The sequence below is a fragment of the Tachysurus vachellii genome, chromosome 8, assembly GCF_030014155.1.
Source record: "Tachysurus vachellii isolate PV-2020 chromosome 8, HZAU_Pvac_v1, whole genome shotgun sequence".
Lineage (NCBI taxonomy): Eukaryota > Metazoa > Chordata > Actinopteri > Siluriformes > Bagridae > Tachysurus > Tachysurus vachellii.
The window spans coordinates 14,411,215-14,433,741 of record NC_083467.1 but is presented as its reverse complement, the minus strand read 5'-3'; the positions used below and the strand labels follow the sequence as shown (position 1 = coordinate 14,433,741).

At 38.2% G+C, this 22,527-nt stretch overlaps 2 protein-coding genes across 3 annotated transcripts in view; one reads left to right on the top strand and one right to left on the bottom strand.

Moving 5' to 3' along the window:
• The window catches only part of enox1 (ecto-NOX disulfide-thiol exchanger 1), a 49,282-nt gene extending 44,883 nt beyond the window's left edge, over positions 1-4,399 (top strand). For both annotated transcript variants that reach the window (XM_060876430.1, XM_060876428.1), the window contains exons 13-15: positions 564-663; positions 1,771-1,856; positions 3,501-4,399. In XM_060876430.1, the coding sequence (XP_060732413.1) occupies positions 564-663; positions 1,771-1,856; positions 3,501-3,656 (342 nt within the window). In that variant the 3' untranslated portion in view covers positions 3,657-4,399. The remainder of the gene's footprint in view (positions 1-563; positions 664-1,770; positions 1,857-3,500) is intronic.
• A 2,927-nt stretch (positions 4,400-7,326) lies between these two features.
• On the bottom strand, positions 7,327-21,573 carry dnajc15 (DnaJ (Hsp40) homolog, subfamily C, member 15). Its single transcript, XM_060876431.1, has 6 exons — positions 21,392-21,573; positions 20,967-21,018; positions 17,944-18,017; positions 12,662-12,738; positions 10,953-11,023; positions 7,327-8,662 (listed from the first exon to the last, which is right to left on the bottom strand). Exons 1-6 carry the CDS (start codon positions 21,497-21,499, stop codon positions 8,592-8,594), a joined length of 453 nt encoding a protein of 150 aa, XP_060732414.1. The 5' UTR covers positions 21,500-21,573; the 3' UTR covers positions 7,327-8,591.
• Positions 21,574-22,527: the final 954 nt, after the last annotated feature.

The following is a 22,527-nucleotide window of genomic DNA, read 5'->3' as shown; positions in this document are numbered from 1 at the left end:
AACTCCTCACCATAGTCTGTGTAACAAAGCAGCTTAAGAGCAGCACCCTCTATATACCAATCTACATCGACAGGGATTATAAAAGAAATATAAACGTTTTACAAAGCAGCATACCATTTTAATGTCTAATACACACACACACACACACACACACACACACACACACGCACACACACACGCACACACACTATATATAGATACTGTTGCTGACTGGACATTTGTTGTGTAGATTTAAAACAGATATGCCTGTCTTTTGTGTTGTTGGCATTATCTGTGAGGTCACATCTAAAAAGCAAAGTGTGTTTGATGTTGTGATCTGTGAATCACTTCATCATTTATTTGACTTATGGCCTGCCATCTTTAGCAGCCTCTGCAAAGCAGATGGGGTAAAATGTCGATAAACATTGATTTCTCTGAAAGAGGAGCCAAATACTTGTTTACTACAGATTGGTCAGCATGTATGCGGCTTCTACCTCATCATTCACTGTGTTTTGCTTTTTACTCACTTTACACCTTATTTTCATGCATGTGCATGATATTTATGTTTGTGTTTGTGTGGACAGGGAGTAAATGGCACTGCAGAACACTATCAGCATCGAGAGAAGAGCAATGAGGGGGTGACACGTGGTCCTCTAAGATCTGAGAAGGAAGCCGTGTTACTTGGTAAGCTGTCTCCAGTCTGTAGAAGTTTGATCAACAGTGGTTGGATTGAGAAGATTGTTGAATGAATTGGCGATCCAGAGAGTCTTACTCTGACATCTGAGAGCATACAGTAGGCTGAGAGAGAACGAGAGTCAGAGACAGAGTAATGCTGGCAAACTAGTTGCTAGGAGATGTAGTCACAGCTTCTGTCTTCTGTCCATTTGGATGAAGATGCTGAGGAGCACTAATGTCAAAAGGGCTCAAGGGAGCTGTTCCTTTGTCTGATATGTGCTTCACTGGATCTGACCTACACATCCAACAATTCTACCACCCCCCCCACCTCTACCACCCCAACCCCCCCAAGCCCACACACACTCAACATAGTTGCCCAGCTAACAGTGAGTGTGAAAAAAAAAAAAAGACTGAGGGGCCTTGAGCCAGAACGGCAGAGAAACTCAGCTTGTACCAGCAGAAGGGGCATAAAAGGCCCACAATGAAGCACAAAATTGCTTACATTTACAGGTTTAAATCATCAGTCAGCAGCACTGGAGTGCTAACTCTGGAGAGGAAGCCTTCATTTGCTCCCATAAGTAGCACTGCTAATATACGTCCCGTTATATAAGATGATTGCTATTAGATTTGCTTCCCTTCATACAGAAATACATTTGTTATCTATGCTGGAGCAGCAGACTGCAACTCAGCATGAAGGTGAAAAAGTAGCTCCTGCACTGCAACTCTGCCTCTCATTTTAAAATCTGAGCAGACATCATGATCAAGCCCACCCCTCCCTGACACGTCATGAGGGAGCCTCTGTGAAAGGAAGGCTTGTGAAGGGAATTGAATTAGGTTTCTCTGTAATTGGCAGTGTTACGCCATATAAATCAAGGAAATAAATATTGGCTTGGGACCCTCCAGGCAAGGCACTATATTCTCTGCCTCTGCTTCACTGCGTTACCTTTGGAGGACCTCTCCAAAGTAATCAACTAAGGTGGGGGAGGGGCTGTAGGGGGGTTACTGCTCATTCTGCTCTGACAAGGAGTTTTATGATTGTGCAGCCTGCCTTTATTACCAGCCTGTCAGTGACTTGCAAATGTGGCTATAACACCACTGTTCTCGCTTTTTGTGCAGGAGTTATATCAACCTTCCTACATGTCCACCCTTTTGGAGCTAACATTGAGTATCTCTGGTCTTATATTCAAAGACTTGATGCAAAGGTAATACCTTCCTTTGTTTCTTTTATATGCATTTGTTGATCTGTAAATGACTAAATAACCATACATATGTTCTGACTGGAAAAATATTAAATTCATTTCAACCTCTGTGTGTGCGCATATTAAGCTCTTGATTGCAGAGGCCAAAATGGAACTTGCCCTGTTTTGGTTGTGCCAATGTTCAGCATCATATTTCTCCGTCATGTCACACTTCACCTTGGTTAATGGCTCATGTGAAAATAGACACTTTGGGCTCTAAAACTTTGTAGCTTTTAATAATAATTTCTGTTTTACTTAGTCTACTAGGGGGAAATATTTTTTTGAAAAGAAAAGTTCCAAAAACCTAAGAGTTAGTTTTTTCCACATAAATGTTTACATCTTCAAAGTATATTTGTGCTATTAAACCAATTTCTGCTCTTTCTGCTCCCCAAGTGCTTCATAAATATCTAAAATCTGAAGGCAAATTTGTATTCAACCACTGAAATTCTGTCAGATTATCTAAACAGAGGTAAAATGTCTTACTCTGAAAGCCAACAGTGTCCTGCTTAATTTTACATCTGACTTGCAACCTTTCAGGCAAAATAATTCATGTTTATACTGAGTGAAAGCCTTCCATTGGAACTTTCGTTCCATCGACTGTAAAAAAACATTTCAGATTTTAAATACTACAACCTCTGTTTTACATCTATTTTACATCCGCTTTGCAATTGATGATGATGATGGTAACAACAGTTTTAGGTGGTCTGCTGTATATTTGATAAACTTTATATATTTATTTATGTTTGAGCTATTGCAGGCCAGGGGTCTCGTTTATAAAAAAAAATTAATACAAAATTAACTAAATTTGTGAAGAAAATGGCAAAATTCATTTGCTGAAATGGCCACATTCTTTCGCATGAAGACACACATCCCCCAAATGACTAATATACAGTAAACATAAAAACAAAGGGATTAAAGATATTCAGTTGCATGAAGTACCTTAAATGTTTATTTGACTAGGACTGGTTTGAACTGTAATGGCATGAAAATGTCTTTTCCACTACAGTCTCAGTATTTAGCAGACCCTTATTCAAGTGCTTTGAAGTCTCCTTTAAAAATACTGAAAAATATTTCAGAAGTGTCACGTATTGCAGCATGAGTGATATTAATGCATGTAATGTCATTATTCAGCTTAGAGTCTGTTAGAAAGTGCCACACTGGTCTCCAGTTTCTCAGTGAAATGTGCCCAAGGCTAAAAACCCTAGAATAGAGACAAACTCTAGTTGAATGAAATCAGCTCAGCAATCTTTAAATGCGCCTTTTATATGATTTGACTTTCCATTTTCTGTGATGCCTGTCTTCACCTTAGCACAGAAATCAGGAAATACTCTACCATTAAGTGATAAGTATAGTCTTTTTGTTAACCTGTGGTTTATTTCTTGTAACCTGTACTGGTGTCTTTTAGCCCTCAGTGTCCTTTAATAAGTGTCATTTATAAAATAGGTTCTAAATGCTGACCTAATTCACATGATCAAACTGCACTAAGTTGAATTGACATTGCATTTTAAATAAGTTTAAGACTGGGAAAGATGAACTAAACTTACATTTAAAAACTGGTATAAATAAATGTGTCTTTTAACAGGGAAATGTCTTATTTTCTTTTCTCAGGTCTCTGCCAGTGAGTTAGAGCGGCTGATGGTTCGCCTACCAAACATGTTCAAGCAGGAGTTCAGTGGTGTTGGTGCCACGTTGGAAAAACGCTGGAAGTTCTGCGGTTTTGAGGCCCTCAGCTCAACATTGCAAAGAGAAAGAGACAGTTGCTGACACTGAGGTTACAGGATCTGTGAACGCTGTGCCTCGGTGACAGACAGAATGAGACTGGCCAAAGCCTCACAGAAACTCAGTGCAGGGTTCTCCCTCACTGCTATAGCTGTCACTCCTGCTGTTCTGGTTTAGAAATGGTGAAATATGACAGGAAAGGAAAAATCACAGAATCAGGATAGATGTGCTTACTTGAAGAAGCTCTATTCAGATGTCTGATCCTGTTGCGTAACTTCCTGTCAACAGCAGGGGGAAAAAGCTAGGAATACAGCACTGCTAAGTTCTACATGAAGAACGTGGAATATGGATTTGTAGTGACACACAAGTGTGCACACAACAGATCCAGTGGCTGAAGCTCTTCACTGTACTGAACATTTACTTGAAAGAAAGTGTTCAAAGAGTTTCAAAGTTTTTTGTCCGGCTTTTTCTTTCATGCTAGTTATTTTGGGAACTTCAGCCGTGGTAAATGCCCCAGTATCGTAAACATGCTGCAGTTAATATTTACTCATGAATTGAGTGACCAGTGCATATTTCACTGTTAGGGGTCTTTTGCTGTTGTCTGGACAGTATGTAATGTGCATTTTCCTTGTGTCATAATGCACCATCATTATTGGTTCATGTTAATTATGACTCTCAAAAATTCTATTAAAAACCATTTTTATTCAAACCCAAACACTGCTACACATGCAGAGATGAAATCTGTCACATCACTGTCTCAAAATCATATTTTTTTGTGTTTATTTTTCCTAATTTTTTTGCAGTAATAGTCAGAAGACTTGATGAAGACATGAAGCAGAGGCATGGTAATCACTGAATAAAACAAGCTGTTGCCTTAATGGAAAAGAAAAAGATGGCTAGCAGTTATAAGCACATTTTTAGATGTCGACATGGAACAGATCTAAAGGATGTCTAGGATAATCCTATAAGCATAAGATATGTCAGTAATTGGACATGGTTAGCATTTATAGTCATCTATAGTCAGCTGAAGTAAAAATGAAGTTTCCAAATGGATTTGTTTCATTTTATTTATGCAGCACTTTTAATAATAGACAATTTGTCAGAAAGCAGCTTTACAGAGATCTGGATGTAGATTTATATTTAGATCCCTAATGAGCAAGCCAGAGGCAACTGTGGCAAGGAAAACTCCCTGATATGGATGAGGAGGAAACAACAAGGGGAACCAGACACAAGCCAGAACATGTTCTTCGGGTGGCTCGATACTGGGATTACATGCCTAATCAGACAGACAGAATTACCTTTATATTATGTTTAAATTCCTGCACATCAGGTCAAATATACATATTCAAATTAATTTCTATTTCATTTAAAAAAACACACAAAAACAATCACAATGTACTTTAGCTTGGGGTTGAAATATATCCAAGTGCTAATATTTTGCATGTTCCTGTGCAATATACATATCCCAAGAAATTGGGTTTCAGGAATAGCTAAGCAGTTGAAGTTTACAGGTCTCGCTGAAGAGGCCAACTATAGCAGCCAACTATAGTAGCTAAGCAATGCTGGGATCTGACTTTCTGATTGGTGGCCACAGTCTTAACCATTAAGCTAACACTGTTCTCAACTGAATTCAACTTTTAAAAATCTATTTTTATCAGGAATTAAATCTGAGACTTCAATACACACCGATCAGACATAGCATTATGCCCACTGAGAGGTGAAACTAATAAAACAGATTCTCTTTTCATCACGGCTACTGTTAGTGGGTGGGATACATTAGGCGAACATTTTGTGTCATTGATGCACGTAAGGAGCGAAGCCTGGCCTGTGTGGTCCAATCCAACAGATGAGCTACTGTAGCTCAAATTGCTGAAGAAGTTAATGCTGGTTCTGATGGAAAGGTGTCACAGTGCATTGCAGTTTGTTGCGTATGGCAAAACAGTCAGGGGGCCCATGCTGACCCCTGTCCACCAGCGAAAGCACACCAAAAAAACTAAATAAATAAATAATAATTTTTAAAAAAGGTTCAGGAGTGGTTTGAGGGGCACAAGAAGTAGTTTGCGGTGTTGATTTGAAGTCTGATCCATGGTGGCCCCACCTAGCAACTTACAGGAGTTAAAGGATTTGCTGCTAAAATCGTGGTGCCAAATACCATATTCAGGGGTCTAGTGGAGTCTAGTGTATAGGTCAGGTCTGTTTTAACACCAGAAGCGAGACCAACACATGATTAGGAAGGTCATAATTTGCTTATAATTTTTATAAATTTATCCCTGATGTGTGTGCAGCTATATAAATTCACATAAACAAAATATATTTGATTGCATTTGACATTATGTTCTTGTCTAGCTGATGAAGTTTCTTCACATAAAAGGTACATCTGGTTAGATTCACTTCAAAGTGTTCATAGACATCACTTTGTAGCTTGAATATTGATAGGAAAAGGCCTACATTTCCCTTTTGTTAAACAAATAATTTCTCATTACAGAGTCTGCAAAAGACTACAAAAACGAATTCATTTTGTTGACAGCATGGTGCACAAAAATACAGCTTACATAAGCTTTTCTTCCTTCCAATGAACAAAAATAGTGTTTGCTGGACACCAAACCCAGACTGCAAGAATAGCACTTACTGCTCAGCTTCTTATTTCTTTCCTCTGTGACACACTAGCTTCCTAACTAACCCTGAAGCTGGAAAATGAACATTAAGCACATTCAGGTTTTCCTTCTTTCCTTCCCCTGTTCATTTGGTTTGCAGAGCGTGCAGGCCATTAAATGTGCTGAATATCTGTGGTTGACGGATGATGATGACCATCAAAATGCTAGCACAGCAGGATGTTTACAAAGCTCTCACGGTGCAATTTCTTTTTTTCACTTTGAACCTATTTTTAGCAAGGGCTTCAAACATTGTACCTTGCATTTCCTCTGAGAGCCATTTTCTCACTGGTCGTTATTTCTTTTGCCTGTGTTCCTGTCTGCATAGAAATTAGACACTAATGTGATGTAGGTAGGTAGGTCTTTGTTTGAATGAAAAAGCATTAAAAACACCATCACTGGAATGTTCTAGAAAATTTTCCAGTGCCACTTATTCTTAAGTCTTCAGTCACTTGGGTAGCCTTTTTTCCATAAAGATGAAATGTCTAAGACATCCTTTTGGTCTGTCTGAGGAAGCTACAGCATGAGCTGAGTTTGTAAATGAGGTTTTCTGAAGTCCTCTATAAATAACCTGGGTAGGAATGGGAATACAAGCAGCATGAGTTGTTTTAATCTCCTAGTGACAGTAGCCAACTAATTAACTCCAGATTTGTTTATGAATTGAGGAAACAACCTTACAGTATAGCTTATATCCTTCCCCTGTACAGTGACTTTACTGCACTGTGCAATGACATCTGCTACACTGTTAATCTATATGAAAATTATTTTCAATGCTCAACATCAAGACACTGTTTTTATTGTGTGGTTGTCACGAAAACAAATTCCTCGCATGTGAAAACATGCCTGGCAATAAAGCTCTTTCTGATTCTGATGTATGATATACACTTAAATCATACTTAGACCATTTCTGTTACAGCTCACCGTAAAGGTTAGCATCATCTTAGGACAACATGAGGAAAAAAACAACGTTTTAAGTATGAAACGTTCATTATAAAAAAAAAAAATACATACATACATACATACATACACACATACATACACACACACACACACACATACATACACACATACATATATAATGTTTATTATCTATGATGACTGAATAGTGAGAATCAGTTAGTGAGCGCACAGTACAACCAAGAGCTGTGGAGAGTCATAAGTGTTCAAACACCATATACAGACTGTGCAAAGAGATTAGATTGCTTTTAGCAAACCAGATGAAAAACCATTTAAAACAGCACATCACACAAATAACTAAGAAACTACATAAAATGCAATGCAGGCCCAAGCTGTGCAAGCCATTATAGTGAGTTTTATGATAAGAGGTTTTCTAAAAAGCTGTCTTTAAATCTTGGTGAAATGGAAAAGATCTTCTCTGGACAGGTAAAGGCATGAAGCAAGCCTGGCTCTTTTATGTTAGAATAGCTAATAGAAATGCACCATGGTGGAGCAGGACATGCAGAGAGCAGGCTTGTTCAGATCCTCCATGCAGAGTTCACAGCAAGTGCGCAGTCTGAAAATAGCTGCAGTCACAGGAGGGGTCAGTGCAACAGAAGCCAACAGGGCAGCCTGAGTGTAACACAGCTTCAATCAGGACAACAGCAGAACACTCACCTCTGATATACTTACTGTACACATGCTAGTAATCGATATCAGCTACAGCATCTAAGCTGGGCTGGGCCAGGAGAGGAAAGCTGACAAAATCCATGCATCAGTGCCAAACTGTGAGCTATTTTACCAGCTTCTTGATGTGCTCTCAGTTGAGACTGGATTGTTTCCACATATTTGTTCCACAATGGTCTACCTTTGTGCATTTGGATGAACATTTTTTGCAGCACCTGGAAACATTGCCAAAGAAGATGCTCTCATACCATTATCAGTGTACACTTACTATTATTAACCACAAGGGTTATTTATTCGGTATTATAAATAAAATTGTATAGGCATAATTCCAACTTGGTGAGCACTTTTGTACCTTTACATTTCTTACATTCACAGACAGGTTTTTCAACAGATATATTATAAACTTAAAGCATTTATAATGCAGCTTCAAAACAAAGCATCAATAAATGTGAACAATTCCTATCTACAACATAGATCCTTCAACATGAAAGATCCAGGTCTGATGCCTGATTCAGATTGATGGAAGTTCAGGTTATTGACTGACAAAACCGTGATGCAGAGTCCTTGGAGTTGGCTGAGTCAGAGCTGGTGCGCACGGATGAGAGGATGCTGGACAGTGTGAGCTCAACAAGTGGAGGAGGAATAACAGGTAGAGGCAGTGAACAGAAAATGTCTGAGTGAATGGTGCTTTGAAGAACACAGACAGTTAACTCCGATGGCCAGACTCAAACAGATCTTTCGCCTCATTGATCTTCGCTGCCAAATATGGAGATCCACCTGCAGAAGAAGCAGCAATTACTAGTCATGTTTTGTGTGGGGGATATTTTTCTGTTTCCGCCTCCACTCCAGGAAGTAAAGGAGCTACAGCTGGAGCTTTACACAGCATGCTCACATGAAGGAGCTAATAATGTCTGATCTGTCTTAAAACACAGCATTTAAACCATAGTAGCAATTACAGGACATACATTTGATAACATCTACAAAATGCATAGAACAATATAAAGAAGATGAGTGTACGTTGAATGTATGTTCTGAACCCCTGGTCCAGTTCAAACTAATTCCACTCTCCACTTGAAAGTTCTGGTTTTACTTAGCTGACCATTTCGTTAACCTAAAATAACTTCAACCATGGGCACTAGCTCCAGGGCACTGGCTCTGGTGCTTGAGTATCCCAAATACTTCAGATCTGAAGAATCTATATTTAGGCCTAATTTAATGCCTATGTTCACTGTGCTTTTGGAAGAACATCTGTTAGACGGGCAATGACAGCTTCATTTTAATACTTATACGAATACTATTTATGCTATGCATATCTTTATTTCTAAATGGTATTTGTCTGATTTCTAATCAAAAGGCTCAACACTTTTTTAATAGCGCTGTAGGAAGAGACACTAAACAGTATCATTTTCATCAAACACTAAGATCACCTTTATACTTGGGCTATGCATTTAGCAAGCTGCACAAAAAATCATTTCCTAATATCGTAATGTGCATAAGCAGCGTTAATTTACTTTGACTGACATCTTAATCTTTGAGCAGAAAGTGACGGTGACCTCTTGCACCCTTTAGGCTATTTATCATAGAAAAATTCACATGCACACACCCTGCTCTCAACAGTGAGTGTGTCGGGAGCAGTGGCGGTTATAAATTGGAGAACACGCTGGAGAGCGAGCAGGTATCAGGGAGCACGGCCGCTAGCGGCTGCTAATCTGTCTGCGTGCCAGAGGGGGAGCGGCAAAAGCAACGCAGCTTGCAGTGACAGTCTTAATTACACTCTTGCAAACACTCTCTCTCTCACACACACCTTAAATCTAAAAGTTTAAGCTCATCTTTAACTACCCCATAAGAACACAGAACTCATCAGTGTCTGGAGCTGATCTGACTTTCCAGGTACTTTAATATTTGAAGAGATGTGCTTTTAAAAGATTTCAGTTAAACTAAAACACAGACAGCCACCCAGACAATGCTCAAACATCCGCATGGATTCACTGAAAGCAAGCTAATGAAGGCTAATTCAACAATCGTTCCATGTCATTACACTGGCTGTGAGAAATAGTCATCGCTGCAGCACTAAGAGCCATTACTGGAAAACCGTACGAATAAATGACATGAATATTGATCTTGACCTCATTGCCCGAGTCAAGTGAAATCGTGACAAAAATCATACAAAGAGCTGCATGCCATGTGCGCACAGCAAAGTATAGAGAATCTAATCATCTAATCAATGTAACGGAGTCATTTCCCATTTAAACTGAGTTTGACATCGGGTCAGAAGATTAAGATAAAATATGGGATGTGATCATTCTTCATGGTGATTAATGAAGCCACGATGTCACGTTCTGTCAACATCTCATGCCAGGAAATGTGGACACCCATAACTGAGGATCTGTTCTTTTCTGTGACAGGATTAGATACTCACTTGGCTTGCCTACGCCTTCTGCATAACAAAAAGGATGTTATTGCTACATGTGTATTTGTGGTAGCGCTTTAATGAGCAATATTTCTCTGCAGGACATCTTCCTCTTGGTTAAAGGCCTTATCTTTCAGCCACAGATAGGCATCACAAAGCACACTGCTCATTTCACACACTGTAACAGCGACCTGGAGGAGCGCTGCACTGGCACACACACACACACACACACACACACACACACACACACACACACACACACACACACACACAGGTGGTGGAAGGAAAAGCTAGCCATGAGGGGAGCCATTAACCTTGAGCAAGGAAACAAATTACTAGCCAGTTTTTTAAAACTGGAGTTGATTGGGTTGGACAAGTCTAAATGACCACAGACAAATTCAAGGCACAAATAAATTCACTGAGGAGAGAGGACAGAATATTATTATACACACCTCCAAATGTGCATAATCTTTTTAGAGCACAAACAAATAAAAACACACATAAATACATGCGCATATACATATACATATACATATATATATATATATATATATATATATATATATATATATATATATATATATATATATATATATATAAAAATACATGCACACATTTATTTATTAGTGAAATAGCCATGCAGAATAAAACACTGACCTTTATCTGGATGATTTAGGACCATGATCCTCCTATGGGCTTCTCGCACTTTTGTCTTGGTGCTTGTTGGACTGTGTAAAGGGAAACATGCATGAAACCATCACTGGTAAATGATAGCACACCTCCATCTAGTGGTCATACAGCAAATACAATGCACACTAATTATTCTTCCAGCTTTTTGGATCTTGTGTGGTACTTGGTTCAAATCATAAAACTAAGTAACATAATTTAGACAAAAGATATCTAAAGGTTTCAGAGAAAAGGTGTAAAGGCAGTTAGACTCTCAGCTTCTCAATAGAGCCTTCCAGAGGAAAAAATACCTTCCCTGAATAGACACATACTAAAAACACATCATTCAGTGTGACAGACAGACCACACCAGAGAGGCGAGCTTAAAGAGCCTACAGTAAAACATATCTGTGGTCATTACATATATATAAGTGTACAATCAGACCAGATTGCTAGGATTGATTCACAGCATCATAGCTCATGAACCGAGGGCTCAGATTGGCTACAGCACTCCAGATGGCTTTAAAAGGCCAGGCAGATGGGAAAGTAAATAAGTCCAATTGCTTATTCTCTCCCTTTTTTTTTCAAGATGATACAGAAAGCGACAAACTGATGCAACTCTTTTGAGAGCAAAGAACAGATGTAGAGAGAGAAAAAACCTCTTAAGGTACAAATTGGCCACATGGACCTAAAAGGAAACAGTGGAATTGTAAATGTCTTATAATGATCATTTTTCATCTCATTCACTAGAAGCAACTTTCTCCCCTTACTGAATAGAAGTGCTGATTAAATTGTCTCTCAGAGGACATTAAAAGCGTGCCTCCAGCAGATGTTTTAGCTGTTGTCATTACTGCTGGACACCTTAAAGTAAAAACCACTAAGAGGTACAGTAAGAAAGGCAACCATAGAAACACTTTCCATGTTATATACTTGCTAAAAGAACATACAGTTTTGTGGTTATTTTTACAGCTCAGATACCTAACAGAAAACATGAGAAAGTCCTTAAAATCCTGACTTGATTGCTTTAGTGCCCTTAAAAAAAAGTTACTGTAGCAAGTGCTTATTCTGTACAAGTAGGAGGTGTTGCATCGGTCATCGCTGCTTTTTAGCTCTACGTGTGTTTAAACCCAAGTTAAAAGTGGAAGTAATAGATGTTCTGTTTAAATCTGTGCGTGAATTAAACTTCAATCAAGCTAACAGTTTATATGGTAGTATACAATGGTTAAGTGAAATAAAGGAACACAACCAAACAATGCTGGTCATTGTGTGGTAGAGTCGAAAGACAATAGAGAAAAGTATGAAGTGAGCAGCAGCCATATGATGCAAAGTCCACCACAGAAAGAGTAATAGAGCCAGGGTGAGTCACAGCTGATGTGAAACCCTGACGACACATCCTCACTCCTCCTGTAGAAGAAAAATTTCGGGTGGTCCTTCACTGAGCAGATTACAAAGCTAAAGACAAGAATGTGGTTTACAGTCGTCACCCCCACTAGGATCAAAGTTAAGACATGAAACCAAAACGATAGTCTTTGAATAGGACCACAGGGCCTGATGGGAAAACTAGTGATTCAGCGCATTCATGAAATGAATTGTTGTGAAAGAAACAGCATTTGTTCCTATAGAACGATGTACAAAGGAAGCATTAAAACAATAATCTAATGGGATAGAAGTGTGAAGAACACACAGGAGTTGCATTCTTACCTGATCCCGAGAATGAGACTGGCTTCCCGCTTATTCATCTTCGGCTCAAATCCACCTTTGTAATATGGCGAGAATGCCTGATGAAATACATTAAAATAAACAATGCTCAGACAGAGAGAGATCCTTTACAATAACACAAACACTTGTTCTAAGATCATTATGGACATTATCAATTTACTTTCTGAACATATAATTTACATCAGTTTTGTTAATTACCTCTATCTGATGTTAAAAAAAAAAAAAAAAAAGAATAACAATTGGAAAAGCATCCATTATTATAATTATTAAAAAATAATAATAATAAAATACACTGGCCAGAAGCAAAGGCTGTGTTGTGTGCTCCAGATATTGTAAAATAGTTAATCGGTTGGGGCAAGAAGGAACAAATAAACATGTATGCCTTTTTTGCGTTTTTGCAGCCATTACCTAATTCTTTGCCCGATTTAGGCAGAAGATCATGCAGTAGTAATATATGAGGCAGCTCATAGACATACATTAAACAGAGGTATCAGATGAGAATTGTTGGGAGTTGTTGAACAAAACAAGGTGTGACACCATATGTTCCAAACTTAGAAAAAATACATATAAATATATAAGAGGAGGAGAAAGCTTTTTGCAATTGAGAAAAGTGCAACTGAGGGTTTTTTTTTTTGCAGAACCATAATTAGTCTCTACTTTAGTGGCTAGCTAGGGAAGGAGAGTCACTCACCATTATTCTCATTAAAGCATTTAGTGTGCATTATCCAGGGTGCACACAACATAACTCTCAATGTGCCTCACAGAAATAAGCAACCCTATACAGCAGAGGTATTCAACTAAAATTTAAAGAGGTCCAGTAAGAGAAGATTTCTTGACGCAAAGGTCCGGAAGATCATAATGTCTAACTAGTTAGTGTGATATATATTTAAGTAGCCTAGTAGTTGTATCAACATCTGCAAGCAATCAATACCTAACTGTCAAATCAAATAAATGCAGTACAATTCAAAAACATTTTGACAATATTTATTGTCATGAAACATAGAACTGAACATATGTATGATTGTAGATATGTATAACGTTCTCTCATTAAATAAATAAAAGTAGGGCTTCGTTTCAAAATAAGAGAAAATAAATAAAATGTGAAAATTGTGTATGTTTAAATAAAGTGCGTAACTTTCAGTTTTATATCTCAATGAGAGAACTGATCTCTAGCTTGGCTTGCCAGGATTTTAAACCTGGGCTTGAATGGAGTCAAGGCCGCTCTCATACACATGTGGAGGTGTACCTTTGTGTTTTGCCTCATAATGGCGTTTCACATTGCCACTTTTAATTAGTGCCACGGTTTCTGAACATATGAGGCACACTGGTTTAGTGCTCCCAGTGGGAAGTCTGAGCAGAAATGAGTCTGTCCATTCTGGATTAAATGCTCTTTTTTCGCTGTCCACGTTTCTTTTTTTGAATAATTTGAAGAATTTTTTTCTCCCTTTCTCCGTCTCACTCGAGTGTTTCTCTCCCTTTCTCCATCTTACTCGAGTGTTTCTCTCCCTTTCTCCGTCTCACTCTTTGTTTTCTACATGTATTGCTATCTTTCTTTCATGTGTAACTTTAATTCTCTCTCATCTGTCTTGCACTGTTGAGTCGCAGTGTTTACTTCAGTAATGCACAGACTTGACTGGTCTGTGCGTTTCCACTACCACTACCGTAAAGATTGCAAAAGCTGCGCCGGAAAATATAGGCGCCCTGTCAATTTTAAAATCATAACATTTTGTTTTGGCTGTAGGTCCGGATCCGTATTGGACAGCTTCTGGGTCCGGACCCGGACCACGGTCCGCCTGTTAGTGACCTATGCTATACAGTATATAGTCAAAGCATTGGGAAAACTGACACAGTCAAATGGGGGTCTTCCACAAACTGATAACACAAAGTTGGAAGCACATGATTGTAAGGAATGCCTTTGTATGTTGTAGCATTGCAATTTCCCTTTACTGGAGCAAGTGGACCCAGATGTGCTCCAACCTGACAATGCACCATTCACAGTGAGAGAAGGAAAGACTGTCGGGTGGCCTGCACAGAAACCTGATCTTAATTGCACCGAACACCTTTGGTATGTATCAAATGATGACTGAACCAAGTGACATTACTGGAGCTGAAGCCTGGCCACACTAAAGCTCCTGTGGCTGAATTAGGGTTGCAAAGGGACGGAAAGTTTCCGGTAAATTTCCGGCAAATTTCTGGAAACTTTCCACGGGAACTTAATCTGGGGAATTTTGGAAATATTAAAAATTGGAAACTTTATAGGAATTTATGGGAATTTACAGGAATTTATGGGAATTATTTGGAAATATAGGAATGTTTATATAAACTATATTATATACAAACATAAATAAACATTTTGTTTGGACGTAAGCAGACATGCATGCAAGGTAATACACATTTTAAAAATTACGTCTTGACTGATTTAATTGTAAGTAGAACTTTAATTGATTTTTTCATTGAGTAACACAAAAGCATAATAAACTTAATAATTGTAATAAACATTATTTTATAGAGGATTTTTTTATTTCGGGGGGAGTGAGTGTGTGAGGGAGGGTCATCAAATTATCTGTGCATGTGGTAACACTCCTAATTTACTGCTTATTAAGAGTTAGTAAGGTAGTTATTAAGTTTAGGTATTGGGTACAATTAAGAATGTAGAATAAGGTCATGCAGAATAAGGCATTAATATGCGCTTAATAAGTACTAATAAATAGCCAATATTCTATTCATATTCATGCTAATAAGCAACTAGTTAAATGACCCTAAAATAAAGTGTTACTGTGCATGTTATGGATGAATGCAAGTACATGCAGGGGGTGTGGCCTCAATGGCATGCAGGGGGTGTGGCCTCAGTGGCCCTCCAGTAAGCAGTGTGCAAGTGACCGAGGAATGCAGGGTACAAATTAACACAGGGTACTTAAATTGCATTAAATCTTGTTGTTTTAAACAAAATTATGCTGTTAAGATTTTCTTTAACTACATTTAAGTTCCTTGTTATAGGCAACTCTGCATTTTTTTAAATTCCCAGTTTATTCCCATATATTCCCGTTAATTCCCATGGAAAGTTTCTGGCCTTGAAAATTCCCGGAATTTTGCAACCCTAGGCTGAATTAGCACAAATCCCCACAGCCACATTCTAAAATCTATTGGGAAGCCTTCACAGAAGAGTGGATGCTGATATACCAGTAAAGATGGAGCAGTTCAATATTACATGGGAAACAACTCGGAATAAACACTCAGGTAGCCATGCAGTGCATATGCTAATTGTGGTGCTCTGGTGTGCTGCAATGGCTGCCACATGCACCTTTTGTATAGAGAAGACTGATGTGTGTCTGTAGGTTACCACTTGACCTTGTGCTGGTCACATCACACCATCACATGATGTGACAAAATTGGCAAGAATGGGAAACTGCCGTAACATTCAGCTGGTTGATGTGTCCTATCTTTACTCACACCATTGTGAAACCCAGTTTATATGAGAATAGCCAACAGCTTTCACAGCAAATTTCTGTAATGCACAAAGCTCCAGCAAGTGTATAGAATTATTTGTACTGCAGCATCCTCAACAGATACTGATACCACATGTAGTAGCCAGGGTGAATCTGATTGGCAAGTATAATAATATCAGCCACATCCTGGGCTGGCAAGAAAACTCTGTCTTGACTAATGCAGACATACTTCAGAACTGTATTAGGGAACTTTTTGTTACCATAAGATCTATAAGGCTGGATGGTCCCTGCTCCTGCTCCTTGGTGGAAGTGCTTAAAATCCAGTCATACAAGTATGCCAATATCTTGAGGGAGACAAGTTGAATACAACACCCACTGCATTAGGAGAGGGCATAAGCAGGATTTTGAATTGCAATGGCTTCCCTCTGAAAGTAATCCTTAAAAATTATTTACATACTGAAGAGCATTACACTGCTCCAGAGATGTGAACCAGTCCTCGAGCTTTACAGCACAATCCGTCACATGCAACACACTAAGCATACAAAAGGAAATGGTCTTTAGGGACCAGTTCAACTCTCTTAAATCTAGGATTGGACAAAAATCACAATCATTCTAATGGTCAAGGAAGCAAGTTGAATAGAACCCCTTGCTATCGTCCTAGCTTTGCCATTCAGAAACCTGCATGCTCCAATCTACATTTACAGCATTTGGCAGACACCCTCATCCAGAGCGACGTACAGAAGCGCTTAAGTCTCGATCACTGGATACATTAACTCTGGTTCACTAGGTTACATTTACTTAAGATACCATGAGTTTAAACCAATGTTTTTAATCTAGCTCCCATTATTTAACCTTTTATTTAACTTAACCTATCTTTAACTACGCAAGCTCAGGATTGAACAGTGCATGTTATACTGAGAGAAAACCGCTGAATAACAACAAGCCAGTATTTGCATAGACAGAAATATATTCTGTGAAGAAAATGCAGAGGATGAGACCAAGCCAGTGGGGTGCACTTTAGCAAATAGTGACTGCAACCCTGTAACAAACAGTAATGTAATCTATTCTAATGCAACTAATGTAGTCTAGAAATACTAAGGAGGGAAAACCAAAGCAAAGCTAATTTACAAACAAATGGTTGTACTATACAAGGAAACTATATTAGACAAGCAAAAATTAAGGCTATATTTTCCAGCTTTGGAAGACAAACAAGAATGACAGCAGGATTTATTGTGCATAATATGTGACTTTGTAAAAAGTCTTGGTCTTCATACCCACGTATGGGTATGGTATCCAGGTGTTCTCATGCTACTACCCTCACATTAGAAAGAAACAGTGTGACATGCATCACAGCACTAGGATTTTCTCAATTCTATGAAATTAAGTATGACCTTATAAAGAATCCACAGATTCACAACTTCAGTTCCTACCTGCAACTTGTTACCAGGTATAGTGTGATGTGAAAAATGGAAGAAAAATCTAGAATTGTAACAGCTAATCATAAAAGCTTGTGGGTTGTGGGCCAAATGAGATTTGCAAGTATGGCACAACCCCACAGCACTGAGGAAAATCAATACGAACTGAAGTCTGAGGTGAAACTGCAACTCCACAAGAATGAAACCCCACAAGTGGAAGGTTAATATGGCAAAATTGCTTCTGGCCATACAATATGAAGCAGAACACTCTGAAAAATCCCAAAACATTTAAAAATTCATGACTGACTAAAACTGATTATAAAACTGTATGGTTTTATACACAATATATTTGAAAACTGTTTTTTTTTATGAACTACAAAGTTAATTTGTTTTCATTACTTACCGTAGAGGGAAACTTTTTGGCAGAGTCTGTGATGACCTGACCAAGAGGTTTCCATAAGTGGAAGGCATATCGACCTAAAAGTGAACGTAAAGAGTAAAGAGATTAAGGGGTTAAATGAGATTGCCTGTTGGGTTAACTGTGTTCCATCTATTGAATACATTTAGGCATTAGAATAGCTGGCATGAAGTAAAAGTGAAATACAAAACCACATTTAGTCTAATGTGTTTAACAAATGGAAAAGTCTCCCTTCAGTTTGCCTCTATAGTTTGTGGTCACAGTGCTGTTCACAGTGCTGACTATCATCTGTGTTTCACTGCTAAACCAAATCAGCACCCAAAAAAAGTGTCAACATAAAAGGCTCCTTTTGGGATTCTCAAGACTAACTTATTGTATGAAGAGGGAAAAGAGATTTATATATAGATAGATCAATATATCGCTCAATAGATAGATGTACATATAATCTTAAAAAGAAATACTAATTAGCTGTACAATATAGTTTGTTAAATCTCATTCAGAAATACATGCTCCAAAATAAATGTTGAAAACAAAATCAGAAAAAACAATCTAAATATTAAAATAAACTCCTTTTGAGTTATTTGTTTTTGCCTAAAGTGAATTTACTGCGGATAATTGTAAAACATTTTAAGACATGCTGAAAGACCTTGTTAAGTGGGCAGAGTTATTTTACTTTCAACCTCAAAAAGACTTGCTCCTCGCTGAGCCAAGGCCTTTCCCCTTAGCAGACCACACACTGCTTGGAAAGAGATTTTTGGCAGCAGAGCTGTACTGGAAGAGGAATTAGGTAACTTCCTCAAAGCAACCACAAGTGCTTTTCCATGATGACCTCATACAATCACAGTTGGATATCAAGCCTATTAACAACCATTACCTATTATATGAAGGTAGGGTGTCGGGCAGAGACACCTACCAGAAAAGAAAAAAGCAAACCCTCTAATAATAGGAGTTGAGATTATTTATCTCCCAGGTTTAGGCAGTTAAAAGTTGTAGTCACTGATTTTATTGTAAAAAGGCTTTGGGTTTTTTTTATGCTAATGGAAGCATTGACCTTGTTAGTCATTGTAAGGATCTTCTTGAACAATTGAACAAACTTTTAAAAATTTAAGGGATTAAGCATCATTTACAAACATAGCCCGCTGCCACATTTCAACAATTCATAGTTCTATTCAACATTTATGCTCCATCTAGAATTCTCAGCACAGGTAAAGTCAATCACAAGAATGTGTAAACTCCTGCATGTGTAAGGGAGCGGAGAGAACTTTCCTCTGACGGGGGTACATTCACACGCCTCATAAGAAGCATGCGTTAGCCTTCACCAGGTCTGTAGCAGCTGTATGTTAGGGAAGACCTGACTGGTGGGTGGAAAGACTCAATCGGCACAAAATCACAAAAATTATTTTACTTATACTTTTTAGATGCTTTCCATATTTCTCCTGTACAATAAAAATATTGTTATAAAAATAATAGTTTTTCTTTTAACTTGTTCCATTTTCTAATAAAGCAATAAGATAAGACAGGGAATGTTATGTTACTGTGGTTTTAGTAAATAAGTATAACTGATTAAAGTATAACCAAGTTTAACGGTTCTAAAACCTGTCATAATATATAATTAAATTATTATTAAAAAGACCTGATATTGATTAATTATTATAAAATTAATTAATAAATCATTATTGTAATACACATTTTAAATACATTTATTTTCTTACGATGAAAAAATCTATTTCTCTTTACTGTAGAATTAAAACATTTTATTTTTAATCATATGGAAATATTTGGCAGTAGATTGAGCTTTGAATAATTAAATAATAAATAAGTGTCATCACAACACACAATTTGCTTCTGCATCATTTTAGGGAAGTGTGTAATTTACATTAAGAGCAGCAGTCCTGTGTGTTTTACACAATCCAGTGCGGTCATCCTATGAGGGCTGTATGTGTCCTATGGGGAGTGTAGCTCAGTGGTTAAACATGTGGGCAAGTGATTGGAAGGTCGTGAGTTCAAATCCCAGCTCTACCAAACTGCCCATGCTGAGCCCTTAAGCAAGGCCCTGAACCATCAACTGCTCAGATGTACAAATGGCAAATGTAAGTTGCTCTAGAAAAGGCAAATGCTGTAAATATAAAATGTCATAACCACTCTGTGAATTTAATGGATTTACAAACAAGGAACACTTTTATTATGTACTACTTAAGCCACGATTGCAAAAGTCAGCTGAAAAATTATATTCCCTAAAATCATTTGTTCTCTATATTGAAAATGCAGATATAAAGAACTTTTTTTTTAATTAAGAATGTATATCAATCACATGCAAGTGCAGAACAAACAGAGCCACAAGCACTACTGTTTGCTGAGCGAATCATTGGCACAACACTCCCCACTCTCCAAGATCTGTACTTCTCCAGAGTGTGCAAAAGGGCAAAGACAATCACTCTGGACCCCTCACATCCTCCTCACGCACACCCACTCTTTAAACTGTTGCCATCTGGTCGACACTACAGAGCCCTGAGCACCAGAACGACCAGACATAAGAACAGCTTCTTCCCTCAGGCAATCCATCTGATGAACACTTGACATACACGAAACACACAACACTATTCTTGCATTATTTACTTAAAACACATACTTACTTATTTATTTTAATTGCACATTTTTTCCACTGTACATACAAACTGTCTATATTATATATGTGTCCGTGTCTTGTCAATGTCATCCTGTTACACTGTGGAGCTTCTGTCACTAAAACAAATTCCTCGTATGTGAAAACATACCAGGCAATAAAGATCTTTCTGATTCTGTTAATAGATACACTGAAGGAAGTTAATATAACTACTGAAACTGGCCAGACAATAAGCCTTGATTATCTGATACATTATTACGTGAATTATCATCAGATATGACTTTGCTTTGACCTTTTTAACGCAAAGCCATTGGTCAGATTAAAGATGAAAATCCATGAGGCCAAAGAATTTCTGAATATTTCTCTTCACATGAGTTTTGCTTACCTGCGAATCCTGCTGCAGCAACACCAAGTCCAACTGCAATCAATGTGCTGCCCTGTAAATTACACACATGTCCAATCAGCTTTTAACAAGGCGACACAATTTTAATGCACAGGATTCAATAACTGCCTTTTAAGAGCAACTAGGTGCTGACTTCTGAATTCTAAAGGTGTGCAGTGAAGGTTTTTGTATCTGAATCTGACTGATAAGTACAGAAAGCTTCGCAAAGAAGACAGTTGCTAAACCCAAACTACCGATAGACAACTACCAGGCTAGTTAACATGGAGCTAGCTAGCTAGCTAAACACAGTCACATACATAACAAATGAATGCTAGCTAGCCGGCTACGTGCTACACAGATGTTTCAGAGTTTACGTGAGTTAATACTCCTGTAACGTGTTATTTACGTCCTTACATCAGACTACTCACAATACGTTTGTCGACATCTGTTTCACTCCGCCGGTTAGATGTAGTTATATATTCGGCTGATCTCAGAAGGTCACTATCCGTCGCTATGTGACCGCCTGCACGCGCCATGTTTCACACGCTGAAGAAATCTACGGGTCGCCAGTTAGGACCAACGGAACGCACGAGAACTGGAACTGTGTAACTTTACAATGACAATAATTCTTTATCTGTGCAGTAAATACACTTCACTCACAGTCTTTACCTAGCCAGTTTTATCCAGCATTCTTTATTTATGATGGTCAGGATTAGAATCAGAATCAGAAAGATCTTTGTTTTGTTTTTCCCAAAGCCAAAAATAATTTTCCCAAAGCCAAAAATAATTAAAAGTACCAGATAATGGAGTAATGTAAAAATCGATCAACCAATAAACCAAAAGTAAAGTTTAATCAAACAGGGGTTCAAGGTAAGTGTGGCATAATTGGCAAAGTATCTGTGATGTGTTCAAAGGAACCATTTTCAGTTTTCTTCCTAAACCATTTCCCACTCATCTGCATTTTTGTTAAAGTGGTGAAGCTGCTTGACTTTTGTTAACTGCTTCCCTTCTGCTACAGAAATGCTAAAACATGTGACTATTTATTGTCAGGTCTAATACTACAATTGGTTAGTAACTGAACTTCCCAGGACGTCACTGAAGGCATGCAGTTATTCATGCTTGATGTTGGCCGTGTATCGAGCAAAACAGCTCTCTTGTTACCTTCACTGTTCGATAAGCTCTTTCAAAGTATCGTTATATAACAGCATGCAAACTAATAAACATTTGACCTAAAACATGGCGATTTTTAAATATTTATTTTTAATGAGTACGTGCTTGACTTTATTTAGGGTGACCAGACGTCCCCTTTTGCCCGGACATGTCCTCTTTTTGAAACCTAAAAATGTGTCCGGGCGGAATTTCTAAATCGTCCGGGATTTTGTTATTCTAGCCTCAAACGTGTTTACGGCGAATTTGCATTGCACTCTCTCTTTCATTCACATACTAGTCACGCCCTTCCCCTACAGTTCGCTTTGCATTGAGTGGAAGTGTAAGGTGTAGAGCTACCGTCATTGGTCAATAGTATTCTCTGTACACATTTAATTGGTCAGTCACCTCAAGCGCC